General features: G+C 44.4%; 1 protein-coding gene across 11 annotated transcripts in view; it reads right to left on the bottom strand.

Moving 5' to 3' along the window:
- The window catches only part of SVIL (supervillin), a 121,084-nt gene that overhangs the window by 53,824 nt on the left and 45,056 nt on the right, over nt 1-22,204 (bottom strand). For 4 of the 11 annotated variants that reach the window (XM_059404341.1, XM_059404340.1, XM_059404334.1 and 1 more), the window contains exons 7-16: nt 13,380-13,460; nt 10,282-11,178; nt 9,754-9,924; nt 9,011-9,045; nt 7,917-7,978; nt 7,484-7,623; nt 5,961-6,056; nt 3,985-4,228; nt 2,781-3,354; nt 1,760-1,985 (exon numbers count right to left, since the gene is read on the bottom strand). In XM_059404341.1, the coding sequence (XP_059260324.1) occupies nt 1,760-1,985; nt 2,781-3,354; nt 3,985-4,228; nt 5,961-6,056; nt 7,484-7,623; nt 7,917-7,978; nt 9,011-9,045; nt 9,754-9,924; nt 10,282-11,178; nt 13,380-13,460 (2,526 nt within the window). The remainder of the gene's footprint in view (nt 1-1,759; nt 1,986-2,780; nt 3,355-3,984; nt 4,229-5,960; nt 6,057-7,483; nt 7,624-7,916; nt 7,979-9,010; nt 9,046-9,753; nt 9,925-10,281; nt 11,179-13,379; nt 13,461-22,204) is intronic. The other 7 variants (XM_059404335.1, XM_059404336.1, XM_059404337.1 and 4 more) reach the window with 7 other exon arrangements.

The raw sequence follows: 22,204 nt of genomic DNA, 5'->3' as shown, positions 1-22,204 counted from the left end.
AAGTTAAAATAAAGTTTGAAAGTTCCACGTGATATGTTACATCACAAAAGGGGAAAAAAAAAGGCCAAATAATATACAAAGAGCATTCTTATTTTAAATAGGTCAAGCTTCATTCTTTCTTTCTGAACAGAAGGGAGGGATCAGAGCCCTGCTTCAGGAAAAACTACCACAGATGGACTGTAAAGATAACACCATTTGTGTTTTCAGCAAAGTACAAATAAAAATACTATCAATATAAGGGGGGGGGGGAGATCGCTGGTGATATATTTTCTAAGAGAAGTGTCTCTCATCTTTTATTAGCAGCTAAGCTCGTCATAAATTATGCTAATAGAAAATATACCAGATTTACCATAAACAGGGAGGTAAACCAAGAATTACTGCACAGTGGAGAGACACAAAACTTCTTCCTTGAAGGTTCAAAGTCCTAACAGACAGATTATACCCAAAGATGAGGGTTCTCCTTTAAGAGCCTGTGAAAGAAGGGGGCATACTTTTTTTTACCCCAGTGAAATATTTTACCAATGAAACACCTGAACTTGTGTGTAAGTGGTATTAGTCATTAATTCCCTTAAATGATGTGTCTTCCTTCTCATCCAACCGATGATGAGGAGTAGGATCTCTGGGATCAAGCTCTCCCTGGGCCAGGTTTTGGTGGAGGAGGAACTCACACCAGCACAGGCCAGTGTCTCTGATTCAAGACCTCACTCCCATTTAGCTGATGGGGTATTATCTTCCCCTTCATCTAAGCCCCCGGCAGTCTCATCTACTGTGAATTTGAAAACAAGTGAAGGAAAAAGTACGTTAAGATTTAACAACCTTACTAATTTGTCGGTTGAGAAAGTCCCCATCTATCTAACCCTTTTAGGCATGGGGCTCAAAAAACTTGGACTTGGAAAGCAGAATGAGGAATTTTGATCATGGTTTGATGTATAGTCTTAGGCAGTGCAAAATGTATCCAGAAACATCAGAGTGGCCACTGTCTGGCAGGGGAAGAAAGCTTCCGAATGGCGGGACGTGCGAAGGAAGGGTGCCGGCAGAGCGGATGGCGGACACAGCTGTGCTGGTCACCCTAGAAAAGTATAGAGATCTTTCTGCATCTAGTCTTTTTATCGCTATGACATCTTTTGCTGTTTAATTCCACAGTGGCTAAAGGCTAACAAGGAAAACACAGCCTGAAATATTTAGCCCTGGCTCCTTGTCCCTGTCCCATTTAAATATACCCTCTCAATTCTCCATTCGATTTTTGGAAACGAGGTTACAGTGTTACTGGATAGTCCAATGTCATCTTTCACAGCTATGACCTGACATAAAACTTCAAAACCCAGTTCACAAGAGTCCTCCGCTTCCCTTTCTGTAGGATAAATAAAACTTAGGTTCTAATCCCAAAGACGTCTGTCCCAAATATGGATTTGTCCTCATTCCATCTACATACACGTTACACAGACAGTCATGAAGGCTTAAGTGCATTCAATTTGAAGCCACATGTCTGATGGGGAAAGAGCCAAGATCATTGCTTCCATCACGGGACAGTGCAAGAATTTCATAGGAAAGAGAGAAAACAGAATCCCAAACAAATAAGTAAGCCCAAGTCAGCATCCGCTCGTGCCCGTACCTGAGTCCAAAATTGGCACTCCTCCAGCATCACCGCCCCCTGTGTGGTCATGACGTCATCTCTACCCATCACTTGGAGCTTTTCCTACCAGCAACATGTAAGCTCCACCCCCAGGAGAATTACTCTGCCATCATTCAATCACGTTACCTCTCTTTAATGGACATAGTTTTGCCGGCTGAATCGAGGATGCCCTCCACCGCAGGCACTTTGATCTCTCCGGCAGCGAACATCGCACACGGACTCCTGGAGTATTTCTCCTGCCCTGGTTCCGCAGGATCTTGCTGCCTCCAGGACACGGGGGCTGCAGTGGGGGCCACAGTCTTCCCGGCAGCCAGACCGGTCTGCTCAGAAGGGGGCTCCCCGAACTCCGCTGCTGGGAAGAGAGGAGCCACGTCAGCATTCCCTTCTCCAGGCAGACATTCCTCCAGCTATCTACCCCGAGCGGCCCCACACACGGAGTGAGATGTGGGGGTATGGGGGGTGTCACTCAATCCGCATGGATTCACGCCAATCTGTAGCACGCCATCCTCTGCGAGGAAACCAATCTGTCCGGGAGGTTACTGCACACAGCAGGTTTTGTGACAACTGGTCTTTTCCTGTGTGCAAGACACAGGAAGAGAGCTTTCACTACACACTATGGAATGCTTCTCCTCCTCCAAAACAATCCTTTTCACATTGCCAGTGGCCTGAATCACATGCTAAAACCACCAACGTAACGTACATGCCATCATTTTCTATAAATGCAGAAGGAAAATGAAAGCCCCAAGTAGCGGAGCTTACCAGTCTGCGTACCAGGACCATGGAAGGAGTCTGGAAATCCACGGTCCTGGGTTCAAGTCCTCATTCCCTGTGCTTAGTGCAGCCCTTTGGGGTCACCAAGTCACAAAAGGGGCCAACAGGGCTAGCATTTCACAAGACTTATGTGAGTGAATCCTCATGTGTGAGAGCTCCAGCATTCCTATTGTTGGAAACTGATCAATCCACTGAACAGGTCATATTCAAGGGGAAGAGAGGTCTGGAGAAGAGTGGGTTCACTTGTGATTTGTCATCGATACGAGTTATAAACTGTCCTCCTACTTTAAGTAAAAATATTCACAGACACACACAACCAATCAAGCCAATACCAAAAACCCAGGTGGTTTCTAAAACTTCCGGAGCAGTAACCTACCTCTTAGTGAAAACTTCCTTCTTGGAACGTTCTCCATGTCGACCTTCTCTTCAAAGTGCTGCCTGTCCTTCAAGTCTGGGCTCCCCTGTGCGAGGCTTTTACCCATGGAGAATTCCTTCAGCTCGTCACCAAGGTGGGCAACGGGAGGATGGCCTAGTTCCAGGCTGCCCTTTCTCGGAACCGCATATTTGGGCTCCTTATGGCTGTCTCCTTCCCGGACTCTGTTAAAGGTAGGGCAGGGTGGCTCTGCTTCCTCGAAGGACCCGTACTTTTTACCACCATCTCCACCTGTCAAAACTCTCTTGCTTTCGGCCTCTCCAAACTCTCTCAACATTCCTCTGCTCCCACTACTCTCTGCTGAAGGCTGCCAGGCTTGGGACTTCAGGATGCTTCTAACCGGAGAATCTGAATTTTCTATCGAAGAAGGAAACTTATAGTCAGTGGCACTCGTGTTGTCGTCCACAGACAGCTTTGTCCGAAGATCCCCCGCGTACATCGGCGTGACCATAGATGCCACAGTGGACACGGAGGTGTTAACAGTCGGTGAGAAAGGAATGAGCTTTCCACTTTGCACCTGGAAGGACATAGTTAAAGTGCAAAAAAGCGGATTCAAAAATACTATCTATATGAACCTCAGTAGGGATTGGCATAGAATGAATGACTACTTTGGGGGCAGTTTCACGGCTTGTCTTAGCAGGAAGATGTATTTTCCTTTTTTTTTTTTTTTAATATTTTATTTATCTATTTGACACAGAGAGACCACAAGCAGGCAGAGGGGCAGGCAGAGAGAGAGGAAGGAAGCAGGCTCCCTGCGAAGTAGAGAGCCTGACGTGGGGCTCAATCCCAGGACCCTGAGATCATGACTTGAGCCGAAGGCAGAGGCTTTAACCCACTGAGCCACCCAGGTGCCCCAGGAAGATGTATTTTCTTAATCAAAATTAATCATTAATCAAAATCATCTGGGTGAAAAGCAGATATCTCATCCTATTATTTTCTCCATAATGGATTCATTCCAGATGATTTCGGCAAGCAAATCATGAAAAGAAAAAGGTACTCGGCATGGCTATCCTTCTGAGGAAAGAAGTTATTACCAGACTCCCGACAGGTAATAGTTTATCAACTTAATTCCATCTAGGAGCCAACAGCACGATCCTGTATTTTAAGAACATACCCACACACTGGATTAGATTTATAGTGCACCCACCTGTTCCACCTCCCCGAGCGTGACCGGCTGAGTCTGATAGCGAGCGTTCATTCTCCTCTGTCTCATGTCTATTCTGTTTCGGGTAGAAATAGCTTTTGAGACTGGCTGAGACAATTTGTTAAACAAGGCCAACTTCTCTGCTAAGCTTAGAGTGGAGGAGTCAGGTTCACCTTGTTCAGCAGAATCTTTGCCCTCATTTGCCTGGTCTCTGGCTAAAGCTTTGTGGTGAGCAGATGCCTGTAATCTGAAAGGGATAAACATTAAAAAAAAAAAAAAAAAAAATCAGTGACAGAGATCAACACAGACAAAAGACCCTAAATTTTGAATATTAACTCTCTTCCAAGCGTCACTTAATTTTGAAAAGGACTGATTTCTCCCTACAGAAGTTGAATACAGGTGTAGGCACTGTTTAGCTATTAACAAGCCTGCGAATAGCAGAGGCTGTTACCAATTGGCTGTTACCAATGTCATGAAGGCAGAACTTTATCTCTAAATTATTTCTAAAAAGTGAATTTCCTCTTTAAGAGACTGAAGTCAGCTTGGTTATACCTTATCTTAGAGAGACGGTGTATCAGTGGTATCAACAACAAATAAGGCTAAAAGAGAATCCCAAGGCATTATCTATGGCATGTCTAGACACTATCTAAATATGTGGTTCGGGGGTGACTCAGTGGGTCAGTCCGTTGAGCATCCGACTCTTGGTTCTGGCTCAGGTCATGACCTCAGGATGGTGAGATCGAACCCTGAGTCGGGATCCGCACTCAGCCCAGAGTCTGCCTGAGACTCTCTTTCTCCGTCTCCCTCTGCCTCCTCCCCTCTACCCCTGTTCTCTCTCTCTTCCTCTCAATTAATCTTTTTAAAAAAATAAACATGTAGTTCAGAGGTATTCTTTTCTTTTTATAGGACTAGGAAATAATCCAGTCATTCTGTCAATATATGTGGAACAAGGAGTTTCGATTTTCACTTGCTAAACATAAATAGATCCATTTTAAAGATTCCTTCTCTCCTCAGTGCATCATTTTCTCTCATAGCTTCCTACCAGTTTTCTGAAAGGTATAGAGATCTGTAACTCCTAGCAACTTGAAAAAGGACATTTCAGGTGCTGCAAAATCCCTCCAGTTTCTGGGTGGGGGAGAAGGCCTCCTATTACCTGGTCGTGGTGAATCTTGGAAGGTTTATGACAACATAGGTTGAGGCAACTGGCAAATCCAGTTCTCAAACCCAGTGGACAGCATATTCTCTCTGAACACCAGTGAATCACCAGTTCATATGCTGCCCCAGACTAAAGAGCAGTAGACCCTTGCCTCTGGGTGGGGCCAGACCTATTTCTGCACTGTCATCTGACTTCCTTTAAACTTATTTTTGGCCCTTGTGTTTTGGTCCCTCACAGCAAAACAGGGGACACCTATGTGCCATAAGGACATACTTTCAAAACACAATTCAAAGCTTAGTAGTAAAACATCTAAGCTCAGACTCCATAGATGATTATTGTCTCAATCCCAAAAAGTTATGACCTTGTCTGTCTGTATATTAGAAAGAGATATAGTTGTTTCTAGCGTGTATTCATGACAAGTGTTTACAAAAACCAGGGTATTACTAGAATTTCAACATTCATGTCGAGTCCTCATTTTCGTATTAACCTTTATTAAGTGCTAGTAATTTAGATGGAGGATGAAATTTCTTAGAAAAGACTGTGATTATGAAAAACAGAAACAAAACAAATGGATGAGTGAGTTAGTGTGATCCTAGTTCCAATACATGATGTAAGCAGGGAGATAAAAGGTTTCCTCATGCAGGCCTACAGGAAGTTAGCAGCATCTCGCACTACGACAACACAAAATGGCGCCCATCCCCAAAGGCAACTCCTTGCATTGACTCATTTCTCAAACACATGAAAGACATTCAGGATAATGAGATGCATCTGCTGTCTAGGACCTTTGGCCTGAGGGCCGCATGCAGCTACTTCCGTCCAGTACCTGGCAGGCTGCACAGTGCTCTTAGCTACACTGGGACTAGGAAGTCTCGCCATTACAGGCTGGGTGGCCCCAGAGCACGAAGCAGGGATAGGTTCACTTTAAAGGCAATTGCCAAAGAAGGAACATTCATGAGGAGAGAGAAGAAAAGAAGCGTTAAAGGAAAACATAGTTTTAAATTTCAGAAACCGTAAATAAATATTTTAACAAAATTATTTATTTATAAGTCCTCTGGGGGAAATTACCAAAGAAGTTGAAAAGCAATTATAAACTGAGGAACTAAGAGACAGAGATGATGCAAAGTAAATGGAATAAGATTGGGTTTTTAAAGCTTGGAAAGGATTTACCCTGACTTCAGGGTAACATTAAAAAACAAAGAGCTAGGGCACTTGAGTGGCTCAGTCATTAAATATCTGCCTTTGGCTCAGGTCATGATCCCAGAGTCCTGGGATCAAGCCCACATGGGGCTCCCTGTTCGGTGGGAAGCCTGCTTCTCCCTCTCCCACTCCTCCTGCTTGTGTTCCCTCTCTCGCTGTGTCTTTCTCTGTCAAATAAATAAATCCTTTTTAAAATTTTTTTTAAATTTTAAATTTTAAAAAAATAAGAAAAAATAAAAAACCAAAAGAGCTGATCTGCTCAGAGTTCCTAATGAACACAAGAAGTGCTCCTCCACAGACACACCAGGAAGCTGAGGAACAGCTGGGTAAGGACGTGAGCAGCTGCTCTAACAGCAGGCCCACAGGTGTGGGCTGCAATACAGACGCCTCTTGGGGTGCCCATGCCCTGAATGAGATGAACATGCTTTCTTCAGGAAGGCTGCATGTGGGTCCGGGGCAGAAGCATAAAAACCATTTCTAAAAACCCAATAAAAATTTTCACTTGATTGAAACAATTATCTCTGAATGAATTAGTTTGGGAAATTCATTCTGAACATATTGGAGGGGACTGCTCAAGTACTGGAAAGTCCTCAAACTTCCAAGGAATTGTTTATGGTTTTCTGGTGACTATTTAAAAACAAATTTAAAAAACAAAACAAAAAACCCTCCAACCCCTTATCTTTTTGAGACAGCTGCTGAAATGATATCTGGGGTTTGCCTGAAAATGAGGCAGGAGGACAGGTGAAGTGGATGGAGTTTTGGGAGAGCCAAGACTGGCCGGGCTGCTGACTGTTGAAACTCGGTGGTCAGTACAGTCAGGTTCATTATGTTAATCTCATGGCTTAAATCTTCCACTGTGAAAAAGATTAAGAGAAAGGCACAGACCAAAAAAATTAAAATTTGTCTTGAGGTTTTTCTAGGAGATACAACAGGCAACACACCCTGTTACAAAGCTCAGAGACACCACAGGAAGGAAAATCCCAGAGTGTGAACATCTCTGTGGAGTCTAACCGAACCATCTCCTGATCACTTCATTTTTACTTAAAAGTCTTTAAATCTTTTTCTTTCTCTCTCTCTCTCTCTCTCTTTTTTTTTTTTTTCCAAGAAAACTTTTCAGCCAAGGCCCAGAGGTCAGGAGGGGGTACTTACGTGGCTGCAATGGCCACCTCCTCGGTAGTAACGGGCTGGGTGTGGGATCGGTCCTGGAGCCGCCGCAGCCTTTGCTCCACCGCCGCGTTTCTGGAGCGTCGCTTAGGAACGTTTTTCTCATCAAATGATTTTTCCATTTCCTGAGATCAGAAACGATGCGGAATCCTTAAATGTTTGTGGAAAGGGCACTGGGGCTGCAGGGTCTCTGCTCTGTTCCCTGACAGGGCACGGCACCCCGGGAGGGACCCCCTGTGAGGCAGGTGTCATTCTCGGGAGAGTGCACCTATGCAGTGTTGGGGGGGGGAGGGTAGGGAGGTCTCACCAGCCAGGGGCGGAGAGGCATGTGGGCCAGGCCAGGCGGGCCAGGCGGGCCAGAGGGCCCCGTGCAGGGAGCAGGGGATGGTTTCACTTCAGGCACCTCAGTACACCTTACCCTGAAAAGCAGCCTCTTGGCAGCGACACTCAGCTTGGCTCGTTCGTCTACCTTCTCTTCATCTGTAAGAGGCCACAAAATAAAAACTGAACATTATTAGAAATATGTAGGTGAAGTCTCTGAAAAGTTTCCCAAGCCTGACCCTAGAAATCCTTTGAATGTAAGAATGGATGTATCAAAGATTATAATTTGCAATATTTTCCCCCTGGAAGGATCCCATTCTTCTGCTCAGTGAAAAGGTGCTAATTTCCTTTGCAATTAACCAGACAAAACTCGGTCTGGACAGGAATTCTCTACCGGTGAAAAATTGAGGTTTAAGAATAGATTTTATGGGCGCCTGGGTGGCTCAGTGGGTTAAGCCACTGCCTTCGGCTCGGGTCAAGATCTCAGGGTCCTGGGATCGAGTCCCGCATCAGGCTCTCTGCTTGGCAGGGAGCCTGCTTCCCTCTCTCTCTCTCTCTCTCTCTCTCTCTGCCTGCCTCTCCGTCTACTTGTGATCTCTCTCTGTCAAATGAATAAATAAAATCTTTAAAAAAAAAAAAAAAAGAATAGATTTTATGACGGGGCGCCTGGGTGGCTCAGTGGGTTAGAGCCTCTGCCTTCAGCTCAGGTCGTGATCTCAGGGTCCTGGGATCGAGCCCCGCATCAGGCTCTCTCTCAGCAGGGAGCCTGCTTCCCCCTCTCCCTCTCTGCCTGCCTCTCTGCCTACTTGTGATCTCTCTTTCTCTGTCAAATAAATAAATAAAATCTTAAAAAAAAAAAAAAGAATAGATTTTATGAAAGGAATTCTTTATTATTACACAGTAACAAGTAATTAACAACAAAAAGCTGCTGCTTTAGTAAGTCAGTTATTTTGGTTTTTTTTTTTTTTTAGTTATTTTGGTATTATTCATTCCACAGTTCTAATGCTCTTAAAAGGAAGGAAAAGCTCACCCGAGAATCTTAACTAGGTTTTTAGAGTCACAGAAAGAAAACCTGCAGCAAAGAAATCCGTAGACTCCCAAACCCCATCCTCTCAAAAAAAAGCAGAATCTTACAGAAACCTAATCTGGGTGAGATGACAGAGAAGTGACAAAAGGAAAACAGATACTTGCCCTCCGCGGCCGGCATTTCTGAATGCGAAGCAGACCTAGGAAAGACATTAGGCAAATAATAATAACAAAAAATTAGCTGGTGGGAATAGATGATCCAAATAAAACATCAGATGAAAAGTTAAAGCAGAAGTAAAAATTCAATCGAACTCTCTTAAAGAATATCATCCTGCTAGCAATCCTCGTTGTGAATACACAGATACAGGTGTTAACGGACACAGTGCAGTGTGTGTGCACACAACCCAGCCTGGTGCACACCTCGTGGAGACAAAGGAGAACCGAGTGTGACTCATTAAACACAATTGGTCAGTTTGTACACAAACATCATCCTCTCTACGTAGAAGCATAGGACCGTGTAAAACTCAGATACGACAAGCAGACAGACATTTAGAAAGTGAGTGTAAAATCCCTAGTTCTTTGCTCGGGAAAATCTGGGGAATACTCACTGTGGTTTCTAATTTAACGAGGGCATAAGAAATGAAAAACAGTAAATGAAGAAAAATAACATGTCTCACTTCTTACCATCTGAACGCAACGTAAAACTGTACTGCGATACTGTTGCCACAGGCAGCATTCTTTAAAAATACATGTATACAAGCCACATAAATATTCCTTATAGATTAGATGGAGGAATGATGGAATCACCACAACCCATTTAAACATCGCCAGGACCGTCCCTGCGGGCAGATCCCGTACGATGGCTTTTACGCTCCTGGACTACAGAACTACACATCCCGCGTGCCTACCTATCCGATTCCTTTCGTTCGGCTGAGGTTATAGGTTGAGTTCTAAATCTCTCGGAAGTTTTTCTACTTTCACCAGGAGAAAAATAGCGTCTTGGTTTCCGGGACCCTCTTTCCCGTTCCACACCGGTAGGCAAGCCAACGCCTTCGGTTGACCTCTCCACCCGGGGTTGGCTTTTAGAATCATTGGGAGGGAGTGCACAGAAGGGAAACGAGAGACAGAGAGAGAGAATAAAGCAAAGGTTTATGCATCTCAGTGAGGCAAGGCCCAGACACCGCCAAATCCCGCCGCATGCCCCAACCATGCACTTGAAGGAGGGGGAGCAGTCCAGCGACCCAGTATTGTAGCTCTCTATTAGTAGCCAGAAGCAGAATGGTAGTTTTCAAGCCATTTCCTGTATGATCTGCCCTGCACCCTGGTGAGCTAAGCTAATAGGACCCAATGCGGGACACACCGCAAGTGGCAAAGTGAATAATTCTGCCAAGGGCGTGCAAGTGACACATCGGGAGGGCGCGTGAAACGTCACCTACAGTTCGGGTTTCTTGCTGGCATGGACAGACTCCAGAAACGCATTTCGGAGCTGGGCGACAGAGACCTTCGTGTCCAGCACGCCGACTTCTGGGGGGGGCCCTTCAGCTTTGGAACTCTGTGGCTCCAGTTCTTGCCTGGACGCGGGGTCCTTACCCTTCAGGGCCTGCAGCGGAGGGGGGCCCGTGTAGTCAGACAGGGAGCGGGTGAGGACCTTGCGTTTCTTCACCAAGGCTTCCTGTCTGTGGCCTGTCGCCCTGGCATCTTGTGACACGGGCTGGCTCTGAACGTACAAGACCATCTCCTGTCTGCTTATCCTCTCAGCGGGCAGTTGCTGAGAGGGAGGCGGGTGTGACAGGCTCTCTGGTTCCTTCTGATGTTCTGAAGGCACTGGGCTCCCAGCAGGCTTGCCGACATCGTCGTTTCCAGAGGGGTCTTCGTGGCTTCGCATAAGCCCGTGGTCCTCCAACGCCAAAAGTGATTTCCTGCTTTTCTCGAGAGCTTCAGTGAAGAGCATATCTTCCTCGGCTTTTGATTCACAAATATGGAGAACGGGAGTATCCCTTCTCTCGCTTTCTAGAACCTTCAAGGTGGGAGGCTTTCTGACATTCTGGGCGGCGGACCCCCCCCAGCTGCATTCAGACACGTTTTCTGGGATCTCTGAGGTCACCAGCGTGGCCGTGTGAATGGGGTCCGCCGACTGGACGTAGCCTCGGATCGGCTGTCCCGCGGAGCTGGCTGCCTTGCTCAAGACCCTATCAAAGGCCGAATTTTCTGACTGAAAGGACGAGCAATGGATGGGCACTGGCTGATGTCTCCTCTGAGTGAAGGGCTCGGAGGCCACCTCAGGGCTGCTGCGAGCACTCTCCTCTTTCACCATTTTTTCTCTAACCTTAACTCTTTAAGAAAGAAAAAGGATTTAAGTTTACAAAGTGCAGTAACCACTTCATGGGGAGAAAGCATGCGTGGATCCCAGACTACCCGTGAGTGGAAATCCACCCAAAGGCAGAACCCCCAGTGACAATGCACTTCTGGTGGCTCATGTCAGAAACTCATGGCCGGCCCGGTGAAGGATTTCGAGTTTCCAGATGTGAGTAGGCCAGTGTGGCACCAAACTCACTCTGCCCTCCATAAAGCTGAGACGGCTCAGATGCCGTCCTGGGGGAGAATGGCTGCCTTCTGACTAAACAAATGACCAGAAGCCACAGAAATAATATACAGCAGTATGCATGAGGGCACATTGAGGCTGTTGGTGGGAATCTGTGAACACTACACATACAGGCCCGGTGTGTGGACTCTGGGCAGGGGGAGTTTCCAAGTATGCATACACCTATGGACCAAATGGAATAATTTCACTGTCTCCTGGAAATGTAAGAACATTTGTGATTTTTAAAAATTTTTTAAATGGAGCTCAAGACACAACACACAATCACCCCTTTCAAGCACTCAGCTAAACATTCCCAAGCGTTTTCATGCAATGCAGACTGTATTCATTCATTCCTAGGACATGTGACCAGTTTGGACATCATTACCACTAAGCATTGTAGCACCAAGAAGACTGTTAGAGAAAAGATATTTGTTGAGAGAACAGACTGAACGTTTTCTCCCCTTTGGAATTGCTAGTAGGCCCTTAGCTAAAAACTAAAGTGAAAAAAGTTCGCTGTCCTTTCTAGAGCTATTTAAGTATCTGAGAGCTAAAGTGAAATCCAGTTGAAAAGCTACAAAATCTTATTCTATTGCTGCAGAAGCAAAGTAGCCAACAACTCTGGCTGGGGCACCTAGGAGACCTGGGTTCAAAACTGGCTCAGCCAGTTCTAGCTGTGTGGTCTGAGGCAACTTACCTGGCTCAGTTCTTTGCTTTTAAATGGAAATCCTAGTGACAAAATGTAATGTGATGTTGGCAAAGCACTTGGATAGCTTAGTACTAAGTACTCTTAGCGAAGAGTAACCATTTAATAGTGTTAGCTAGTACTTCTCTCTGCTTTCTGAAATGCCACATAGCGAGAGAGGAGAAACCACGGAAGCTGTTCAAGAATGGATTATTAATTGGCAATAATCCTTAGAAAGTAAAACACATTTTTGGAGCAGGAAAAGTGATTTCCTGGGGGACTATAAACACTCATGTACTGAAGATCAGTCAGCAAAAATACTTATTTATACTTTTGGAAGAGAATATTTCCTTAAATGACAAACGTACCCTGCTAAATTTGATATCAACTCCTACGTGTATTTCAACAACAGATGCAGGATATCTACATATATTTCGTTAACAAAAAATTAAACACACACAAAAGGCAATTACCATGAACAATCCAGGAAGGGGGAAAAAAAAGCATTCTAAGTAATTTTTTTTTTTTTCCCCAGAGACTAGCCAGTGTTGGAGGTTTTCATATTTATAAGCTTTGTTAATCAAAAGAAGACTGAAATGTGGTTCAAGTTCTCCTGTGGAATGTGTCCTTCTAATCAGAGACAATCTGAATGTTGTCCTCCGCTGAGAACAAAGTGACTGTTAGAAACTCAGTATATGGGTGCTTTGTCCTGCCAGAGACTTATTCATTCTCCCTCCTTCCGCCTCTCCCTGCCCCCAACCTTAAAAATGAAATGATAGGGGGGTTTTTGTCTGCCATTAAAAGCACATGCCCTAAGGGCAGCTGATAAAAATTAACTATTGGTTTAGAGGCCAGGAGATGTGAAAAGGAGAAGGCTGAAAGCACTTGCCCAGATGGGACACTCCCTGGTTAGTTAGTGAGAATCAAGAGGAGAGAAACCAGGAGGAGCCTCACTACTGCCCCCACTTGGCGGTATGCAGGTTGGTGAGAAAGGAGAAAAGCAAGAAGTGTCATCAAGAAGATTTTCAAAAAGAGGAAAAAATGAGGAGGGGGAAATACGATTAGCAGGGATTAGGGCAATGGGAGGAGAAAAGCAAACGTTCAGAAAGAAACTTCCAGCAGCCCCTGTGAACACATCATTGTCAAACGCACTGCCATGAACAGAGGGCAAGAAGAGAGTTAGCGTTGGGTAATGTGTGGAACAGCAAGGCAAGTCAGCAGGGAAGAAGCACTCACTACGAGGAAGCCAAGAGGTTCAGCTCGGCATATACCTGGAAGGCCAGTTGATAAGAGAAGGTGTGTCCCCTTCGGAATCTTTCTGGAGAAACCACTCATGTTTGGGTTTCCCGGTACTATTGTGTACAAAAGACAAAACTTCAGATAATTTCTACTTGAACGTCAACACAGGTACAGACAATTATAATCTGAAGCCCAAAGGCTGATCTCCGTTAAGCCAAGACTAATCCTGGCTTTTGGAAAATGTATAAGCGCGTTTTGTCACAGGGCTTACATTCATGTCACGAAACTCACAAGGACATGTGGCCCGTTACTAAACTTAAGAGATAGAAATAAATCTATCCAAAGCCACCACATAAAGTGTTTTCCAAGTAACCTGAAATTATTAGGAGTCTGTTATACTCACACTCTCCCCACAAATACCAGACAATTTTCTTGTAAGAAGTAGGATTAAATGTCAACTCATCCTCTATTAAGTTTTGCCAAGGGACATTGGTAAATAACCAAATACAAAGATAGTGTCTGTGCAAAACAACACATACCAAATAAAGGAAATCAATAAAAAGAAATTCAATGAGATCATATCTTTAATTGCTCTTATACATTTTCCTTTTCCATTTGTCGCTGAATAACTCAACCAACGTAACAATGACATAACCAATACCAATTCAGGGCAATTCAATAAATGTTGAGTTCCTACTATGTATGAAACCCTGAACTAGACTCTGAGAAGTAACAAAGGGGACTCGGGCATCACCCCAGCCATTAAAAAACTTATACTATGGCAGGCCAGATAACGTAGGATTTATACATTCATCCCTCCACACACGATCGGATATTACGCAAAGTTGGATGTGAGGAAGCAATTATGCTAGGCTGAAGATATTTTAGAACGGGCCAGAAAAAGCCTGTGGCAACCACGTAAAGCAGGACACAGGAGAAACAACCCACTAATGTGTATCATTTTACAATGCAGAAAGAGAATGTTTACCAGCTCAGAACCATACTACCTTATATGTAAGAGTTTTTCAATATAAGGCTAGAAACACATTTTAGCTCAAAGCAGTATCCAAAAAAAAAAAAAAATAGAACAATAACTGCAATAAAATAATCTGAATTTTCTAAAAATCATTTTAGTTCAAGTTTTAGCTGAAGCTGATAGGTAAGAGCCAGTCTGTAACCAATGCCCTACCTTTTGCTGTGACCACTGAAATCGGTCACATTCTAGCCTTGGTCATCCACCCGCCTTTCTACACGGGAACCTGTCTGCCCACCTCCCTACCCCAGCATCACAGCAATTCAGTCTGGTGAACCAAAAATTCAGATGGACGGAAAGCTGTTTTATTTCCAACCATAAAAGGTCTAATTTCTCAACACCCATTTCAGCCTAGGACTAGTTAGCAAAGGAGGGGATTCCTCTAGCCCGGGATACAGGGGAAGGAGAGGAAGCAGCTGGTACTTGCTACTGAAAACCACCCAGTTCATATAACGAATATGCCCACCTCACAAAATTATTTTAAGACTCAAATGCAGGGGCACCTGGGTGGCTCAGTGGGTTAAAGCCTCTGCCTTCAGCTCAGGTCATGATCTCAGGGTCCTGGGATCGAGCCCCCCGCATCAGGCTCTCTGTTCAGCAGGGAGCCTGCTTCCCTCTCTCTCTCTGCCTGCCTCTCTGCCTGCTTGTGATCTCTGTCTGTCAAATAATAAATAAAAATTTAAAATAAAATCAGCTCTGTATGAATTATCTTATATGTTTAAATCTCAACCAAGTAAGAGGGATTTGTTTTCTAAGATGGCATTATAAATGGTCGACATTATGAACATTTCTCCTATGATTTAAAAAAAATAACTTCATCAAATTCTTATAGGACTTGTTTGAAATCGACAAAAACAAAATACTCATGGAATTTGATTTTTATATATTCAAAAATCTAAACCTGTAGTGCAGAAGATAGATGATTGGTTGGCGGGACCTGGTGGCGGCAGCAAGCGTTGACCACAAAGGCACACAAAGGAATCTTTGGGCTGATGGAACAGGTGTGTATCTTGACTGTAGTGATAGCTACATGACTTGATGTATTTGACAGAATTCACAGAATTTCACTAGCACAGGTGAACTGTACTGTGCATAAGTTATACTTCAATATAAATATCTTAAAAACTTAAGACTTCTAAAAATTGTAATTCTGGGGGTACATGGGTGGCTCAGTGGGTTAAGCCTCTGCCTTTGGCTCAGGTCGTGATCTCAGGTTACTGGGATCGAGCCCCGCCTCGGGCTCTCTGCTCAGCTGGGAGCCTGCTTCCCTCTCTCTCTCTGCCTGTCTCTCTGCCTACTTGTGATCTCTCTCTCTCTGTTAAATAAAAAAAGAAAATCTTTTTTAAAAATTGTAATTCAGTGTACCTTCATAACTGATCTAGACAACAGTCACACTAAGGGATTTACTTGGACATAGATGTGTAGTGCAGTTAATGGAATTTTTAAATTCAAGTATCTCTCTTCACTCTTTAAAAGCAAAAACTCGGGGCGCCTGGGTGGCTCAGTGGGTTAAGCTGCTGCCTTCGGCTCAGGTCATGATCTCAGGGTCCTGGGATCGAGTCCCGCATCGGGCTCTCTGCTCGGCAGGGAGCCTGCTTCTCTCTCTCTCTCTGCCTGCCTCTCCATCTACTTGTGATTTCTCTCTGTCAAATAAATAAATAAAATCTTTAAAAAAAAATAAAATAAAATAAAAGCAAAAACTCGTCAAAATACATAAATAACAAACGAAAATGTCGGTCAAACACAGTCAATGACATAAAATCCATTTGAATCTTTTTCTTTCTCTCCTTCAAATTCTCCCCCCAAAGCCCAAAGACACTGAAAACCCCAAGGAGAGAGCAGAAAACAACCCAGAGAAATCGCTCTTAAGTGTTGACATGGGTGAGAAACCAAATTCTACCTTTTGCATTAAATGCGTGGGTCCCCAAATGGTGGGTCAAGGTCTAAAAATGATCTCGCCAATTCACAGGCACTCCAGAACAATGGGATATAATGGAACTTTGTGGACCAAGTTCTCCATACACTCTGACTCTGAGACTGATAGGTGGCTAAGGGATGTCCAAACTCCGATTAAAACATCTATCATTTTGTAAGAGTACAAAATTTATTTCTGGGGCCTAGGAGCCATTGTTTTTTGGAGAAACAGTATAATAGCAGTTAAGCTTTTAAAAACAGAGCTCTTAAAAAAGAGATCACATCTGAATAATGGCAAATAATGCCTTGGGTTCATTTTCTTTCTTTAAATATTAAATTGATGCTGCTATTTATTGCAGCGTGCCTTACTGTTATGCATAACTATTTTTAATAATTAAAACTTAGTTTAAAAAAAAGAACCAGGGACGCCTGGGTGGCTCAGTTGGTTGGACGACTGCCTTTGGCTCAGGTCATGATCCTGGAGTCCCGGGAGGAGTCCCGCATCAGACTCCCAGCTCCATGGGGAGTCTGCTTTTCCCTCTGACCTTCTCCTTGCTCATGTTCTCTCTCACTGTCTCTCTCTCAAGTAAATAAATAAAATCTTAAAAAAAAAAAAAAAAAAAAAACCAGGGGCACCTGGGTGGCTCAATGAGTTAAGCCTCTGCCTTCGGCTCAGGTCATGATCTCAGGGTCCTGGGATCGAGCCCCCCGCATCGGGCTCTCTGCTCAGCAGGGAGCCTGCTTTCCTTCCTCTCTCTGCCTGCCTCTCTGCCTATTTGTGATCTCTGTCTGTCAAATAAATAAATAAAATCTTAAAAAAAAAAAAAAAAAAAAGAACCAAGTGGGAAGGGTTGGTTTGGTACGACAGAACAAGCTGAGTGCCTGATACCATAGGGCTATGGCAGATAAATTAGGTCCTTGCAAAGAGAGTCAACGATTGATGGTGGACAGCGGCACAGCAGGGATATAAACCCTTTCTCTCAGCTAGAGCAATGTGGTTACATGTTTCACAAAACTCCCTAACCTGCATTCTTAAAATACGTACATTTGGATGTGAATCATGCCTCAATTAACAAATATACCACTGCTGGATTAAAGTGAGGATTTCTTGGGGCGCCTGTGAAGCTCAGTCAGTTAAGTGTCTGACTTTTGATTTCAGCTCAAGTCACGATCTCAGCGTCGGGAGATCCAGCCCCGTGTTGGGCTCACACTCTGGGTATGGAGGTGCTTGGGATTCTCTCTCCTTCTCCCTCTCCCCACCCAAGGGAAGCAGGCAGGCAGGCAGGAAGAGAGACACAGAGAGAGAGAGAGGAAGGAAGGAAAGAGAGGGACACAAATAATGAGGGCTTCTTGAGTAACGAAAGTCTAGAAATACAGTCTTCTTGGAGCGGAAGCAGGATAAACGTGTGAAATAACCAATTTCTTCCAGGTTCCCTCTGAACTAATCTCAGTACTGAATGGCTAAATGCTAAGCCTCAGATGAGAAAGCACAAAGACAGAAAGTGTGTGTATACAGATAGAACTGTCTAGAAAAGTACTGGAGCCTCAGGAAGGTGCCATAGGGGCCCTCCCAAAGTGGCTCCGGCTTCTAGCTCCCAGCTGGATTTGGATCTCCACATCTCCGGCTTGGATGTTAACCAGCCCCACTAGAACAAAGTGACCCGGGAACTTGGCTGCGTTAGTCGTGAGACTAACCTAGACTCAGCCATTCAGGACTGGAGACTGAGTTCAGAAGATCCCAAAAGCAGCACCCCCTCAACCAGGATGCTCATTCATAGTTTCATAATATTTATGAGCACATGGACTCAGGCTCACATCCAAGCACTCTAACTTCAGACAGAGTGGAAAGAGACTTGCCACACGTACGTGCCAATCAGAGTGTGTTCTGCTGACCGGTGTCCCTGGCCCATGATGAGATCAAAGACCCACACCAGAGTGGAGATGAACAATGTCCCTAAGCCCACTGTTGAGTTCAGCTGACATTTTGCTCATAGCATGATGTTCTTGATGAAGGAAAGGACCCATGATTCACATTCAGCTGCAACCCTCACAGGCAATGGGCTGATAAACTGTTTGCAGACCGGCTCTTTCAAGTAGCACTATTACAGTTTGGTAACACTTCCAAGAAAATCCAGAAAACAACAGAATGTTCACCCAAAAATGACTGACTGAGCTACTCGGTATGCACTAGATACTGGTGGGAGTGGGGAAGGAAACAGAAAATGACCCAAGGCAAGTACCCTCTGCAGAAGGCCTGTACTGAAGAAATGCTATCATTGGGATCATCCTTCCCAGTCTCACACGTTGGCATAACACCAAATCCACGTCACCGTGTTCGGCCACCTTGACCAGCATCCCTACATCTGGGGAGGTCAGCCCCATGTGCTAGGAAGGCATTTGAATGTCCCTCTTCCCAAGACAGGAGGTACAGGTGAAATGGCATGTGTGACACACCTCATGAACTCATGATCTCTTTCCCCTCTCCCCTTCGAGCAGAATCCTCATCAATGAGAGGCCAGGTTGGTAACCTAGGGCTCCCTATCCCAAGCCAAACTTTAGCCTTATAACTGCGTAGGGGAAAAAACCATCTGATAATGAGAAGAACGGATTGGTGTGACAGACTAAGCACCAGAGAATGTGCAAGAGACCAAAAATGATTCTAGTTTCTCTTAAGATGGGGCAGGGGGGGGGGTTCCTTGACCTTGGAAAGGTCAAGAAAGCAGGGTGGACAGGAAAGTAGACCCTCTGGATAGGTTCTCATTGGTCAACAGCTCAGTTAGAAAGAAATACCCAGATGTTATCTGAGCATTGAAGAACAGGGCTAGACCAGTACTATTGGGCTATTAACAGTTCACTTTCAGTCCTGTACCCCAAGATTGGACCAGTCATTTTGGCAGTCACATAAAGAATTTGCTATCAACTAAAACTGCTAGGTCTGTTTCCCATGAACTGCTGTTAAATCAGGTTTCCCCAATCCTGAACTTGTACACAGATTTTCTCCACCATCTAGGTAGAAGACGTTATTAAATTTCATCTTGTTAGTTTCTAACCCTAGTGCAGGTACATGTGCTCTCTTCTCTCTCATCTCCCTTCCTGCTCCAACCCTCCTCCCACCCTCTACCTCACCATCACCAAACTGATCAACGTATCACTAATATCTTCTCTAATGAAATGCCAAACAGGACCAAGTTAATGATGAAGGCCAACTTGGAAGCACAGACTTCACTATCTCAGGCTGGGTAAGTGCTGCCAACATGTCCATGGTCTTCCTGATTGGAATCAACTCACCTTCAGATCAACCTTCCACACTCCTCCAGAGCAATCTTTCTAAAACACAGAATCAATCATCCTTGCTTTAAAATGCTTCAGAGGGTACCTGGGTGGCTTAGTTGGTTAAGCAACTGCCTTCAGCTCAGGTCATGATCCCAGAGTTCCGGGATCGAGTCCCACTAGGGCTCCCAGCTCCTCTGCTACTCCCTCTGACCTTCTCGGGGCGCATGGGTGGCTCAGTGAGTTAAAGCCTCTGCCTTCGGCTCAGGTCATGATCCCAGGGTCCTGGTCCTGGTCTCTGCTCAGCAGGGAACCTGCTTCCTCCTCTCTCTCTGCCTGCTAGTGATCTCTGTCTCCCTCTGACCTTCTCGCCTCTCATGCTCTCTCTCACTCTCTCTCAAATAAATAAATAAAATCTTTACAAAATAAATAAATAAATAAAATTCAGAAACTTCCCATTGTTCACAAGGCAAAGGCTAAATGCCTTGATATGTCATCTGAGGCGCTCTACGACTGCTCAGCACTCTGTGACTGCTCGGCTCTACGACTCCCTCCGGCACTCAGCCTCATCCCACCTCCTCCTCAGTCTTCACTGGGCATTGGTGCCTTCGTGCTGGGAGGAGGTACCACCATATCCTTAAGGACTTGGTTCCACTGTGACCATTTTTCCATGGAGGAAAGGTTAATACTCCATCTTTGTACTCCCCTGGCACCCAACCTTGATCTCTAGAAACTTATTTACCCTATCATGTTATAGTTATTTCCTACACTTTTTTTTTATACCCAGCTACAAGCACAGTGCCTCGCAGACCAGAGACCCAATATAATTTTCTTCAGTGATTAGCTAAACTATGTCAGAGCTGAAACTAATCCATAAATCAATACCTATGAGGTATGCATAGATATATGGATGCCTACTGTATTCGAACTCTCCTAAATTACAAGTTTTCATTTTGCTTATAAGGGCCAAGTTGTTAAGGACCTTATATAAATCCACATATGCTGTTTCTCTAATACCTCTAGTCTTCTTTCCTAAAGATCTCTAATCTTCAAAGGGCAAAACCAGCAAACCCTCTTTTTCAGTGTTGGATAATAGAACTGAAGTAAGAAGAGGAGCAGAGCACAACAGGAAGAACAGGCAGATGCAAGGGAACTTGACTGAATGAATGAATGGGTGATGGATGATGGCCTCAATGTTGTCAAAGCAGCCTTATGGTCTTAAATCAATTCTTTAATCTTTAGTTTTTTCACATATAAAATCCATTTTTAAATAATCTCCAGGATTATTTTTGTTTCTAAGAATTTAACATTCTTTAACATTGAGATCTGTTCTTGTGAGGGCTTGGGGAGAGCCAGCTCTCCATAAGGCAGAGGTCACTCCCCTGGGAGAGGACCACAGGGTCACTGGGGACAAGAGAACAGTGAGAGGCTGACCCTTGGGTATAATAGAACTTTCTAACGATGTGGCAATTGGTTAGCAGAGAATTATGTTACCAGGAAACAAGAACTCAACCCTAAGTCATCACAGAGGTCAGGAGCTGCTCTTGGTCTCTATCCCTAAGTCTGTAATGATGGGCTTTAACTCCCTGTAACTCCTAAGAGTCAACAGACTTAAAAGTGCTTCCTGCTGTCACAGTGAAGTCAAATTCAGCCCAGGAGAATCAGTTTCACCCTGTGGGTGCCCAGCTCTAATTATGTAACAGCTTCTAATTATAAAACAGTATTCAGCTGAAGAAGAATGCTTATTAACTAGGCATCCTATTAAAATGAACAGTTTATATGCTTCAAGTTGCTTGTTTGGAAAACGTGCTAAGGATTGCCTTGTGGGTCCGTGCAGGCATGCGAACATGTGAGGGCACGCATACACTGCTCAGTTCCTTACACTCTGGCAGGTGTTTAAATTTTTGGACATACTAGCTAGGGTTCTTGGTGATCTATTCATATTTAGTTCAGTGAACAGAAATTGTTAATTTGCCAGTGAGAACAGAAGAAAAAGGAAAAAAAAACCATGGGAATGAACTAACCATATTTTAACAGGCAAAAGCTAGTAGAGCAGGTGACAAGATATTTGGGGGTACAGGGGCTAAAAGGTGAAAAGAGTTCCGTCCCATTACAAGATCTGTGAGCGTACAGGGAAGTCTCTTCTTTAGAGACCTAGGTTTTCCAGGACACCTAGGTGTCTCCAGACCTAGGTTCTCCAGAAGTGGAGAGATGAAACACAGAGGGCGTTTTCTAGAGTGGATCACCACTGGGAAATTTTCCTCTGCCCAATACACAGGTCACTGAGAACAGGGAGTCACAGTGGACGCTCAGGAAAACAGCAGGTGTAACTCAGGTCCTGAGATTCTCCACTCACAGAAGTAACAAATATGGTGTATTTTCTCTTCTTTCTTTCTTTCTTTTTTTAATTAACTAAGAAATACAAATTCTGCATTCAGGATTTCCATTAGTAACAGCTCAGATTTTTAAAAATCTGAATAACCCACAGGCCCCAGATCTCTTTGAATTCTATCCTAAAATTCACAATGGCTTAATTAACAAAGAATGGTTCCTATCAGCAAAACTCCCTCTCTAGAAAACACCATTCTGAAATTCTAAATTGAAGGGGCTTGGCAGAAATTGGGGGTTGGGGTTAAGAGG

This window comes from Mustela nigripes, chromosome 6 (genome assembly GCF_022355385.1).
Source record: "Mustela nigripes isolate SB6536 chromosome 6, MUSNIG.SB6536, whole genome shotgun sequence".
Classification (NCBI taxonomy): Eukaryota; Metazoa; Chordata; class Mammalia; order Carnivora; family Mustelidae; genus Mustela; species Mustela nigripes.
The sequence above is the reverse complement of the archived record's forward strand: the minus strand, read 5'-3'. Positions and strand labels throughout refer to the sequence as shown.